Source organism: Ornithorhynchus anatinus, chromosome 21 (assembly GCF_004115215.2).
Source record: "Ornithorhynchus anatinus isolate Pmale09 chromosome 21, mOrnAna1.pri.v4, whole genome shotgun sequence".
Classification (NCBI taxonomy): Eukaryota; Metazoa; Chordata; class Mammalia; order Monotremata; family Ornithorhynchidae; genus Ornithorhynchus; species Ornithorhynchus anatinus.
Window position 1 is genome coordinate 16413029 of NC_041748.1, and position 12112 is coordinate 16425140.

Genomic DNA, 12112 nt, shown 5'->3' on the forward strand with positions numbered 1-12112 from the left:
TACCTGAAGGAGCAACGAGAGCAGGGAAAGATGGGAAGCGGGGTGGCCTAGTGGAAAGAGCACAGGCCTGGGAGTCAGAGGATCCTCCACCGTCTTGCTCTGTGACCTTGGGCGAGTCACCATGCTTCTCTCCTCGTTTGCAAAATGGGGGTTCAGTACTTCTGCTCAGCCTCCTACTTGGACTGTGAGCCCCATGGGGGACTTGAAGATCTTGCAGCAAACCCAGTGCTTAGCGTTCAGTAAGCACTTAACAAATACCACAGTTGTTATCGTTATTATCGCTGCTAATGAGAATCATTATGGTATTTGTTAAGTGCTTACTATGTGCCAGGCCCTTTACTAAGCCTTGGGGTGGATACAGGCAGATCCAGTTGGACGCAGTCAGTGCCCCACACGGGGCTCCCAGTCTTCATCCCCATTTTACAGATGAGGGAACCGAGGCCCAGAAAAGTGAGGTGGCTCGCCCAAAGCCTAAGCCGGAATTAGAACCCATGACCCCCTGATTCCCAGGCCCGGACTTTCTCCTGCTGCTCCTCCTACTACTACTACTAATAGTAACGTTAAGGGAACAAATCAGGACTGATTTGTAGAGAGCTGAAACCAAGGTGCCCCCAAGGGCCAGAGGGAGGCCGTGAGGCTGCAGGGGCAGAGGTGGCAGTTGGGAAGAGAGGACCCAAGGGAAGGAAAAGGTAATGGGGGCAAGTCTCCCAGAGGAGAAGCAGCGTAGCCCAGTGGAGAGGGCCCAGGAGGCAAAAAGACCTGGGTTCTTATCCCGGCTCCACCACCTGTCCACAGTCTGACCTTGGGCAAGTCACGTCACTTCTCTGGGCCTCAGATCCCTCACCTGCAAAATGGGGATTAAGACTGAGTTCCACGGGGGACAGGGACTCTGTCCTACCGGATTATCTTGTATCTATCCCTGTGGTCGGTGCCTGGCCCCTAGTAAGTGCTTAAAAAACACCAGAGAAAGTGAAGGGGGGATTTCGGGAGGATGGAGACGCCGCAAGAATCGATGGCTGAGGCCTCCGGGATGGTTGGGGGTGGGGCCGGGGGCGGGGGGGAGAGATATGTATCTGTGCGCATGCGTGCTTGTGTAGTGGGGGGATGGGGGGCAGTTTGGGCCTGCCTGAGGTGGCACCCACCCGGCATGCCTTCCAGGGGAAGGAGCTCCATGAGACGGACGCCACCTCCAGCCGCGTCTGGATCCTCACCAGCACCTTGTCCACCAGCAAAGTGGTGATCATCGACGCCAACCAACCGGGAACGGTGGTGGACCAGTTCACGGTCTGCAACGCCCATGTGCTCTGTATCTCCAGCATTCCCGGTAGGCTCCGCCCCACCCCTCCCTTGCCCCCTGCCCCAGCCGCTGCCCACCCACCCCCGGGGGTTCCGGACCCTAAGAAGCCCAGGGGGTCGGCGGACGGCGAGCCTCACCCAGCCTCCAGTCCACGAGGCAGGAGATCCACGGCAGCGCCTTCCCAGCCGAGGTGCCCTCTTACCCATGTGCCGGCAGGGCTAACCGTCCCCCTGAGCCCAAGTCCCCGGGAATCCCCCACCCGTCACCCCCGGAAGCCCTCCCGTTCTCACAGGAAGTCCATCGGGGATTGTGAGGTGGGGGCTTGTGTGCCGGAGCAGTAGTCATAAGCTTATGGTCTACAGGGGGAGACGGACGTTACTTTAATGGAAATAATGAGCCCTTTAGGGGGGCCGGGGTCCCTGGCAATTCTCCCCAGGCTTTGTTCCCGATGCTCAGTACGGTGCCCTACCCCCAGCAAGCGCTTTGTAAACTTTCTGACCGCCGCCGCTGGTGTCTCTCTCCTGTCAGCGGCCAGCGACGGCGACTACCCGCCGGGCGAGATCTTCCTGGAGGGAGACGTGAATCCGGAGGAGTCGGGGGCCGACGGGGTCCTGGCGGGGATCACCCTGGTGGGCTGTGCCACCCGCTGCAACGTGCCGCGCAGCAACTGCTCCTCCCGCGGAGACACCCCCGTCCTCGACAAGGGGCAGGGTGAGTTGCACGGCCCCCGGGGACAAGGCCCACCCGCCCGCCAACAACAGCGGGACGGAGCGGGGTCCTCCAGGGCCCGTGCTACGGAGGCGCCCCAGTCTGCCCCTCCAGGGCTGAGTCCGCCATTTCCCTCTATCCACCCTAGCCCGCTCCGTTTCCCTCTCTTTGGGTCAACTAGTCGGTCAGTGGTATTTATTGAGCGCTTACTATGTGCAGAGCACTGTGCTAAGCGCTCAGAAGGATTTGCAGGAACGTTCCCTGCCATAACGAGCTCACAGCCTAGAGCAGGGACTTTTCCATATTCCAGAGCCGACCCCTATCCGCCGCCCCATCCCACTCTTCCTCTCGGGACGTCCTCCTCAGCTCCCTCTCTCCTCTCCCCCGGCCCCCTCCCCGGGTCCGTGTTCGGCGGGGCCCCCGTCCCCGTCCCGGTCCACCCCCCCGCCGGCCTAATCCCCGGTGCCCTCTCCCCTCCCCGCACCCCCACCCGCCCGCTCCCCGCAGGAGAGGTGGCCGCTGTCAGCAACGGGAGGATCAACCAGTGCCAGTCCACCGAGGAGGCCACCGAGGCCACCGAAGTCCCCGAGCCGGGCCCCAGTGAGAACGAGACGGCTGCGGCCCGGCCCGGCCCCCTCACCGAGCACGTCTTCACGGACCCGGCGCCCACGCCGGCGGCCACGGAGCCGGGCACCCGGCCGGTCAGGTGGGGGATCGGGCCCCGGGGGGGCCCCAGGTCAGGCGGCCGTGAGCCCTGGTGTGCCCGATGCCGCCGGGCGGCCCAAGTCCAGCCCGGGGTGGCCGAGAGCACGGGGGCGGTGGAGGGGACCGGTGGCTCGGGGGAGTCCCTGGGCCAGGGGGCGGCCTTAGGCTCGGGGACTCCCGGCGGGCCCCTGGGGAACGAGGCTGGTCTCTCTACCCCCAGCTTCCAAGCTGCTGCTTTTCCCCGAGGGCCGGTGGCAAGGGGCCCAAGGGCGGGGGGGTTAGGAGGTGGGGGACCCTAGCGGGAGGTTTGGCACCGGCCCCTCCTGTCTCCTGCAGCCCCCAACGGGGAGGCCCGGCCTACCTGCCTGAGGCTGCCCTGCTCCCACAATTAGCATTGTTAAGTAGTAGCAATAAAAATAATGGGATTAGAAGTATTGTGGAAGGCTGGGAGTCAAATCTAGGTTCTAATCCCAGCTCCGCCACTTGGCTGCTGAGTGACCTCGGGCCTCTCATTTTACTTCTCTGGGCCTTAGTTCTCTCATCTGTAAAATGAGGATTAGGACTGGGAGCCCCATGTGGGACAGGGAAGGTGTCCAACTGGATTTGCTTTTATCTACCCCAGCGCTTAGTTCAGTGCCTGGCACATAGTAAGCACTTAACAGATACCATAAGAAGCCCTCACTCAGTTCCACACACCCAACGCCAGTCCTGCGTGAGGCTCCAAGTCGTAAAAGGAAAGGAGAATAGGTGTCTAATCCCCATTTTCCAGATGAGGGAACGGAGGCCCACGGTCGCACAGCGGGCCAGTGGCCAGGGTGGGACTAGAACCCGAGGCCCGCGATTCCCAGCCCCGTGCTGTCTCCGCTCAGCGCGGCCTCCTCCCTGAGCGGTGGGTGGTGTCGTCTCCCCAGTGAGAACGGGCAGCAGAAAGCCGAGGCCGGCACCGGCCCCCCGGAGCAGGAGGCCAACGGGGACCCGGCGGGGATCGGCACCAGCGCCGCGCCCACCATGTGGCTCGGGGCCCAGAACGGCTGGTACGGGCCCTCGGGACCCGGCGGGCGATACCGGGTGTGGCCGGGGGGGCCTCCCTTGGCTTTGCGGGGGGCGGGGGGCACGGCAGAGGTTGGGGAATTGGGGGGAGGAAGCCCGACCCAACCCAGCCCCCCCCCCCCGACCCACCTACCCGCCTCGCGCTCCCAGGTTGTACGTTCACTCTGCCGTGGCCAACTGGAAGAGATGCCTGCACTCCATCAAGCTGAAGGACTCGGTGCTGAGCCTGGTGTAAGCGGGGTCCGGGGCCCAGAGCTCACGGCAGGTGGGGGTGGGGGCCGGGGGAACCCCCGGGGCCGCCCCGCACGGACCCGCCCAGTCGCTCCGGGGGTCGGACGGCCCGGGGCCCTGGGGAAGGCCGCTGGCCGACCGTTGGCCGGAAGCGGCGGCCGGCTCCCGGGGGCTCCCCGGGCCAGAGCCGGCGAGGGTGGGAGGGACGGAGTCCTAGACTCGCAGACGCCCGCACGGACAGCTGGAGCCCAGAGCGGGCGGATCCATCCCCAGTAGACCCCTGGCACGACCGGACCCTGACCGGGCCCACGCCTCCCCTCCTCTCCTCTCCCCCCTACCCGTTGCAGGCACGTGAAGGGCCGCGTGCTGGTGGCCTTGGCAGATGGGACCCTGGCCATATTCCACCGAGGGGAAGGTGAGGCTCCGTCAGAGGCCCTTTCGGGCGGGAGGGCCGGGGCCGGGGGAGCGGCCGGGACCAGGGTTGGGAGGGGCGGGCCCGGTCGGCAGAGCCGGAGGTCCCCGAAGCCCCGCCCGTTTGGCCGCCAGCAGCCCGGCCTCCGTCCAGGAGCCGTTGGAGCAGCCCCCTGGGGGCTCCCTCTCCCCGGGCCCTGACCATGGCGGAACCGGGGCGGAGAGGCTCCGACAGCACCGGCCCCCGGCCCTGGATGGCGGCCCGCTGAGCCCGACTCCCCTCCCCCAGATGGGCAGTGGGACCTCAGCAATTACCACCTGATGGACCTGGGCCACCCCCACCACTCCATCCGCTGCATGGCCGTGGTCTACGATCGCGTCTGGTGCGGCTACAAGAACAAAGTCCACGTCATCCAGCCCAAGACCATGCAGATCGAGGTACCGCGGGGCCAAAGGGGGGGCGGACCGGGGTGCGGCGAGGGGCCCCCGCGAGGGTGGGGTGGTTTGGGGTGCGAGTGGGAGGGTCCGGGGGCGAGAATAGCCCAGAGATGGAGGGTAGAGAAGCTTCTCTGGGCCCCATCTGCCAGGGGCGGTCCGGGGAGCCTCCCTTCCCCTTTGAGGTGGGGGCTGGAACGGGATTGTTTCGGCCGGAGGTCCGTTGGGGGTCCCGGCCCCGTGACCGGGCTCAAGCAAGGCGACTCCTGCTTGTTAGGCGCCTAGTCCTCGGTCATCCCGTGTGCTTCTCGACATGCCATGTCAAGTGGGGAGAGGCATCCCGTGCTCTCGACATTGCCGTTAAGAGCCCGGGGGATGGGGGTGGTTAATTATCCCCATTTTGCAGAGGAGCAAACAGAGGCCCAGAGAGGTGCCATGACCGGCCCGAGGCGACCCGGCGGGCCGAGGCCGGAGCCGGGGGCGGGGAGGGCCGGGGGGAGCGGCGGGGGTCCCGCCGCCGGGCGGCCCCTCTGAAACCCCGGGCTCGTCCCGCAGAAGTCGTTCGACGCCCACCCGCGCCGGGAGAGCCAGGTGCGCCAGCTGGCGTGGATCGGTGACGGCGTCTGGGTGTCCATCCGGCTGGACTCCACGCTGCGCCTCTACCACGCTCACACGCACCAGCACCTGCAGGACGTGGACATCGAGCCCTACGTCAGCAAGATGTTGGGTGAGGGGCCCGGCGGCTGGCCCGGAGGGTGGGGGCGAGGGCGCGGGTCTCCCCTCGCGCCTCTCCGCCCCCCCAACCCTGACCCCGCTCCCCCGGCCCCGCTTTAGGTACCGGCAAACTGGGCTTCTCCTTCGTACGCATCACGGCCCTGCTGATCGCTGGCAACCGTCTCTGGGTGGGCACTGGCAACGGCGTGGTCATCTCCATCCCCCTGACGGAGAGTGAGTGCCCCCCGGGGTGGGTCGGGTCACCAGGGGCCACGGCGCGGTCGTCGCCATCTCCCCGACCCGGAGCGGGCGCCGCCCCGGCCCGATGGCTGGCCACCGGTGCGGCGGAGGCCGGAGGCCTGAGCCTCGGTTCTCCCGGCCCGGACGTCCGCCGTTCCTCGGCGTACGGCCCCCGGGTTGGGGGGGACCTGGGCCCGACGAAGGGGTAGGCGGTGGGGCGGGAAGGGTCCGGGCGTTCATCTTGGGCTCCGAGGCGGCGAGAGGCGCCTCCACCCCATGGAGTGACGGGCCTTCTTTTTCCGTCCACCTGCCACCCCGGCCAGCTGTCGTCCTGCACCGAGGCCAGCTCCTGGGACTCCGGGGTAAGTCCGGGGCCTCTTCCTTTCCCGCCACCCCCTCGCCTTCCGGCCCAGACCCCGGCCCCTCGGCGGCTCCGTGGAGACCCGGCGGGGCGTCCGGACCCCGCTTCCCGCTCCTGTAGCCGGGAGTGGGCTGGGCCCACCAGCCACTCACAGTCCTGCCCCCCATAGACCCTAGGGGACACAGTTTTGAGCCGGAGTCACCCACCGGGAGGGAGGGCGGGCAGCCCAGCCCAGCCCGGCCTAGTGGGTAGGACCCACTACAGAAGGACCCGAGTTCCTATCCAGGCTCCACCGCTTGTCTGCCGCGTGACCTTGGGCAAGTCACACGGCTTCTCTTGGTCTCAGTTCCCTCATCTGGAAAATGGGGATGAAGAACTGGGAGCCCCGTGGGGGGGCGGGGACTGGGTTCGACCCGCTTAGAACGATGCCCAAGACGGAGTAAGCGCCTAACGGACACCGCCGTCATCGTCACTACTATGGGTGGGGCCGGCCGGGGGTACCCCACGAGTGGTAGCCGGGAGCTGCGGTCCCCCCGCCCCCCTGTGAGCTGACCCCGCGCCCCTTTCTTGGGCCGGGGCCTGAGCCTCCTCTCCTCTTCTCCCCGCCCACCCGCAGCCAACAAGACGTCGCCTACGTCGGGCGAAGGGAGCCGGCCGGGGGGCATCATCCACGTGTACGGGGACGACAGCAGCAGCTTCATCCCCTACTGCTCCATGGCCCAGGCCCAGCTCTGCTTCCACGGCCACCGTGACGCCGTCAAGTTCTTCGTCTCCGTGCCCGGTGAGCCGTGAGCCCCGCCCCTCCCACGCCAACCCCCGCTTTCCCCCAGGCCGCCGGCCCCGGCGCTGAGCCCGCCCCCCGCTCCCCCGGGTTCCTTCCCCCAGGAAACGTCCTCGCCACCCTCAACGGGAGCGTCCTGGACAGCCCCTCGGAGACCCCCGGCTCGGCCGCCTCCGCCGCCGACACCGCCGAGGGCCAGAAGCTGAAGAACGCGCTGGTGCTCAGCGGCGGCGAGGGCTACATCGACTTCAGGATCGGTGAGTGTGGCCCGGCCCCCCGCCCCCCCGCCGCCCCCGGTTGGACGGATCCGTCGACTGACGGGATGCGTGGACGGGTGGGCGGGGCCGGCGGGCCCCGGCTCAGCTCCCTCCGCGCCCCCCGGCAGGTGACGGGGAAGACGACGAGACGGAGGAGGGCGGCGGGGATGCGAGTCAGGCGAAGCCCGTGCTGTCCAAGGCCGAGCGGAGCCACATCATCGTGTGGCAGGTGTCCTACGTCCCCGAGTGATGACCCCGCCCCTCCTCACCTTCCCCTCCCTCCTCCTCTTGCTGCTGCTGCTGCTGCCTGAATGCCCAGCTGGCCACATGTTGTACATATGAGCCCCCTTCCCTCCCACCCCCCGGGGGCGGGGACCGGCCCCCCTGCTTTCTCTCCCCTCCCCTCCCACTTACTCCCCCCCGGGGCCCTAGCCTTAAAACCCCCACCCGTGCACGAGCCCCCAGCCCATCAGTTAGTCCTCCCCACTGTGCCAATCAACTCGGTTGCCGGCGGTGCGTGGAGGCTTCTCCCCCGGGCCCTTTGCCAAGCTCCCCCCTGCCCCCCCCAAATTCAGACTCAGTGGGGCCAGATTCTGGCCGACTCCCCAAGCTGGGGAGAGGAAAGGAAGCTGGGGCCCGGAGCGGGGCGGGGAGAGAGGGACCTAAGTCCCAGCCCGGCCCGGGGTTGGGGGCCCACCGACGGGATGGGCCAGGAGCCCCCAGGGCCGAGGGGGGTGCCGGGAAGGCAGAATCCGGCCTCGGCTTGCTGCTCCGGGCTTGGGCCAGCCTGGGGAGGGGAGGGGAGGGCCTGTGCCCGGTCTGGAGTCCCTCCCCGCTCCCCCCCCCCTTAGAGTGGAAACAGCTGGAGCAGTCAGCCGGCCCTCCTGCACGACCCCCTCTCCCCTCTCCCCCCCCACCCCATTACCAAGTGCCTCGGCTCAGCCTGGCTGGCTGCCGGCCTCGGGGGCGGCGCGGGGGGCAGGGGCGGTCCTGGAGGAACGAGGCCGGGAGGCAGCTAACCCAGACTCCAGGCCCGCTGACGGCGGCGGGGGCCGTGGCGGCCAGCTCCCTGCCTCCGCCCTACACGCGCTCGCCCGCCGCCCGCCCCGTGCCCCCGGAGCACCGGGCAGCAATCCCCGGCCTCCGCTGCCCGCCCTGGGCCCGGCCGCTCCCCGTCCGTCTCCCCGCGTCCCCGGGCCGGCCGGCGGCGTCCACCAGTTCCGTCCCGCCTCCCCCCCAACCGTTTTCCCATAAGAAGCACACGCCACACGGTCCTCCGCGAGCTCTCCGGTCCTCCCCGCCCCCTCGTGCCGCCGGGGCCGAAACGGATCGCCTCGTCCCCCTTCCCCCCGCCGCCGTCGCTCCACTGTGATGTATGTAAAGTCCCTCGTCCGTCCCGGGAGGGTCTTCCCGTGCGTCCGTCAGGGCCCGGCCCCTGCCCGGTTCGCTGAGAGGGCTGCGGAGGTGAGGTGTGGAGGGCCGGCCGGATGGATACACCCCCCTCCCCTCCATCCCTGTCCCCCCCCAGGCTTTGGCCCCGTGACAACCGTGTACCTGTTCTGTACGTAATAAACGTGTTACCATCCCGAGCAGGTGTGGGAAGGTGAGTCTGCACGTGCGAAGGTGGAGCGGGGCCACACCTGCTCCCGAGAGGACCATCCCCCGTCCCCTGCGACCGGGGCCTCGGAGGAAAAGAGCACCCCCGCCAAAATCGATTTTCCCAGAGTTTTATTATCGAAACATAGCCAAGGCCCAGCCTGCCAGGCAGCAGGTGTTCCCGCCGGACTCTCCTATCGCGCTCAAGGGGCCGGGTTGGTCGGCGGGAGCCCCGAGGCTGGGGCCTCGGAGGCCTCGGCCCGTCCTCGCGTCTGTCCTCCCCCGGCCCCGCCTAGACCCTCGGCTCCAAAGGGGTCCTGCTGAGGGAGGGGGAGAGGGGAAGCCACTGGTTCCCCTCAGCCCGTGCTGGCGGGGGACAGCGGAGAGACCAGACCAGATCCCCGTGACCCTCCCTCCGCCGACCCGGGGGTAGCTCCAGCCTGATCCTGGCAACCAAAGACGGGTAGAACTGCAGCGCGGGGCGGTCCTCGGGCCGGGGGCTCGGGTCGGCCCGGCCCGGCGCCATGCGAGCTACCGCTACTCGTACAGCCAGTGCTCCGCACTGTCCTCCCAGCAGAGCAGCTCCTCCGCCCGGAACCACAGGCCGATCTCGCGGCGGGCGCTCTCCACGGAGTCGCTGCCGTGGATCACGTTCCTGAAAGGGAACGGAGGGCGGGGGGGAGATGCCTCGGCCAGCTGTCCCACGGAGAGGGGCTCTCCGGGACACCGGAGGGAGAGGGTAGGAGGAGGGGCGACCCGACAGCCGACCGGGGGGGGCGGGGGGGTCCTTACTTGCCAACTTCAATAGAGAAGTCCCCTCGGATGGTGCCGGGCAAGGAGTCGGCCGGGTCGGTGGCTCCGATCAGCGCCCGGCACGAGCGAACCACGTCCAGCCCCTGCCACACCTGCAAGGGAGGGGCCGCCCCGTCAGGCCGAGCGGGACCCGAGGGGGACCCGAAGGCCAAGGCCGCCCGGGCCGGAGAGCGGGCGCGGGGGAGCACTTGCCATGGCGACGACGGGCCCCGAGCTCATGTACTCGATGAGGCGGTGGTAGAAGGGGCGGTCCCGCAGGGCGGCGTAGTGTTCCTTAAGCAGGTCCTCGGAGGCCTGCAATCACACCCCGTCACGGCCGGGGCCGGGCCTTCCCCCTCGGCGAGACGCACGCTCCCGACCTCCCGGCCGCCGCTCAACGCCTACCGGGGGCTGGTCGCTTCCTCCCACCGTCCCCTTCGACCGCGCTGTCGCCCAGTGGCGCAGCCGATCCCGCCAAGGGGAGCCACGACTTGGGGGGTTTCTTAAGGTATCCGTTAAGCGTTTAGTATAGGCCGGGACACGTGTGGTAAAGCCTGAGATGGCTACAGGCCCGTCAGTCCGGACCCAGTCCCTGCCCCACACGGGCTCGCGGTTTTGATCCCCATTTTACAGATGAGGGAACTGAGGCACGCGAGTGAGGCGATCGGCCCGACGGCCCCCGGCGGACGACCGGCAGAGCCGGGATTAGAAGCCGGGCCGGTTAGGCCCGGCTAACGGCAGCGACGGTGGCCAGACTGGAGAGGCGGATGATCACAGGGCCTCGGGAAGCGACCCCCCGGAGAAGCCCAACGGCCAGGCCCTCACCTCCCGTTAGCCTAGTGCCGGACGGGGACCCGGGGAGGCGGGGGAGTTCCGGCTCTGTCACTTGTTGGCCGGGTGACCCTAGGCAGGTCACTTACCATCCTCAGCTGATAAAAACAATAAAGCCCGTGGCCGGGCTCGGCAGAAGGACCGAGCCCGAGGCGGCGACAGGGTGATCGGGTCGCATACGGTACCTGTCTCAATCCCGTCCCAGCGGAGGCCCGGGGCCCCGGGAGGGAGTTACAGCAGCCGCCGTCTGCAATCACGCCTCACTCCAGGCAGCTGTCGAGGTCACCTCCCGCCCCTCGGCCCCCTCCTCGCCAACTTTCCAAACCATCTGGAGCCCTTCCTCTCACTCCTCGGCTCGTTCTCCATCCCTACATCCCTTCAACAGCCACGAGATCCTTCCACCGTCCGCCTCCTCTCGCTCGCTACCGCGCCGCCGACCTCCTGCTCCGCCTCACACACGCACCGACCTGGGCGGCCGCCTCATCTCATCGTCTCCATGAGCTGTGCCACCTCTCCCCTCACCGATTCCGCAAATCCTCTGGGCGCAACCTCCTCCCCCGGCTCGCCGTCTCCCGCACATCCCGGGCCCGCCCGTGGGAGGCGATGCGGACGGCCCTCCGACCTCGTCCACCTTCCATTCCCCGTCCCCCGTCTCGGCTTGTCCCTGCCCACTGTCCCGCAACCGGCGGCGATTCCCCCCCCGTGCGGCGGCGGCCCCCGCCTGACCTGCACCAGCTTGAGGCCCACCAGCTTGAAGCCTTTGTTCTCGAAGCGGCGGAGGATGTCCCCGACCAGGCGGCGCTGGAAGCCGTCCGGCTTGATGGCCAGGAACGTTCGCTCGTTCAGCCCGCTCCAGCCTGGAGCCCGACGCCCACCGAGGCGAGACCGGGGAGGAGGAGGGGGCGGAGGTCAGGGGTCGGGGGTCGGGGGTCGGGGTCGGGCCCTCGCCCTGCCCGCTCCCCCGGGGGGCAGGGCTTGCACACTGGAGAAGACAGAGACAGAGAGGAGAGACAGAGACAGAGACAGCGAGAGCAGGGCGCGCGCGGTGACTCGCCTGCGGGGAAGATGTTGGCAAAGATGGTGAGCACCAGGCAGATCATGGCGGGGCCGGAGAGGACGAGGAAGCGGCGGCGGCGGCAACGGGGGCACGAGGAAAGCGGCAGGGAGGAGGGGGAGGGGCGTGGCCGGACCGACGCGCGCACGCACGGAGGGGGCGCGGCCTCAGCGTCGCGCGCACGGAGAGGGCGTGGCCGCAACGGGAGGGGGCGCGGCCTCAGCGTCGCGCGCGCGGTCGCGCGCACCCAGGGGCGTGGCCTCGCGTCACGCGCACCGTCGCGCGCACGCAGAGTTGGGGGGCGCGGACGGACGGACGGACGGACGGACTTCTTCTCCGGAGAAGTTTGCAGAGCGCGCCCGGCCGAGAGCCCGGAGGCGGGGCCCCGCGCGCCGAGGACCTTCAGGTGGGGAACGACGGCGAGCCGCACCTGGCCCACCTCCTCCGCCGGTCGGCTAAGCGCTCGATCAGTAGGACTGCATAATGGTAATAATGATAACGTTGGCACTTAAGCGCCTACTATGTGTGCCGAGCACACATAGTAAGCGCTCGGTAAACCCGCTTGGCCGACTGCATCCTGAAACCACTGCCCAACGCCTGTCCTTTCTCCCCCCCGTTTATTTTTTAACACTGTTATAATACTGTTGGT

General features: G+C 68.3%; 2 protein-coding genes across 14 annotated transcripts in view; one reads left to right on the plus strand and one right to left on the minus strand.

Moving 5' to 3' along the window:
- Positions 1-8779, plus strand: part of MAPK8IP3 (mitogen-activated protein kinase 8 interacting protein 3) — a 54064-nt gene extending 45285 nt beyond the window's left edge. For 12 of the 13 annotated variants that reach the window (XM_029048953.2, XM_029048956.2, XM_029048957.2 and 9 more), the window contains 13 exons: positions 1159-1324; positions 1826-2008; positions 2513-2711; positions 3622-3744; positions 3911-3991; positions 4339-4406; positions 4692-4840; positions 5393-5564; positions 5672-5785; positions 6115-6153; positions 6769-6933; positions 7038-7190; positions 7319-8779. In XM_029048953.2, the coding sequence (XP_028904786.1) occupies positions 1159-1324; positions 1826-2008; positions 2513-2711; positions 3622-3744; positions 3911-3991; positions 4339-4406; positions 4692-4840; positions 5393-5564; positions 5672-5785; positions 6115-6153; positions 6769-6933; positions 7038-7190; positions 7319-7440 (1734 nt within the window). In that variant the 3' untranslated portion in view covers positions 7441-8779. The remainder of the gene's footprint in view (positions 1-1158; positions 1325-1825; positions 2009-2512; positions 2712-3621; positions 3745-3910; positions 3992-4338; positions 4407-4691; positions 4841-5392; positions 5565-5671; positions 5786-6114; positions 6154-6768; positions 6934-7037; positions 7191-7318) is intronic. The other variant, XM_029048950.2, reaches the window with a different exon arrangement.
- A 122-nt stretch (positions 8780-8901) lies between these two features.
- NME3 (NME/NM23 nucleoside diphosphate kinase 3) lies at positions 8902-11589 on the minus strand. Its single transcript, XM_029049105.2, has 5 exons — positions 11464-11589; positions 11136-11266; positions 9792-9893; positions 9579-9691; positions 8902-9441 (listed from the first exon to the last, which is right to left on the minus strand). Exons 1-5 carry the CDS (start codon positions 11507-11509, stop codon positions 9324-9326), a joined length of 510 nt encoding a protein of 169 aa, XP_028904938.1. The 5' UTR covers positions 11510-11589; the 3' UTR covers positions 8902-9323.
- Positions 11590-12112: the final 523 nt, after the last annotated feature.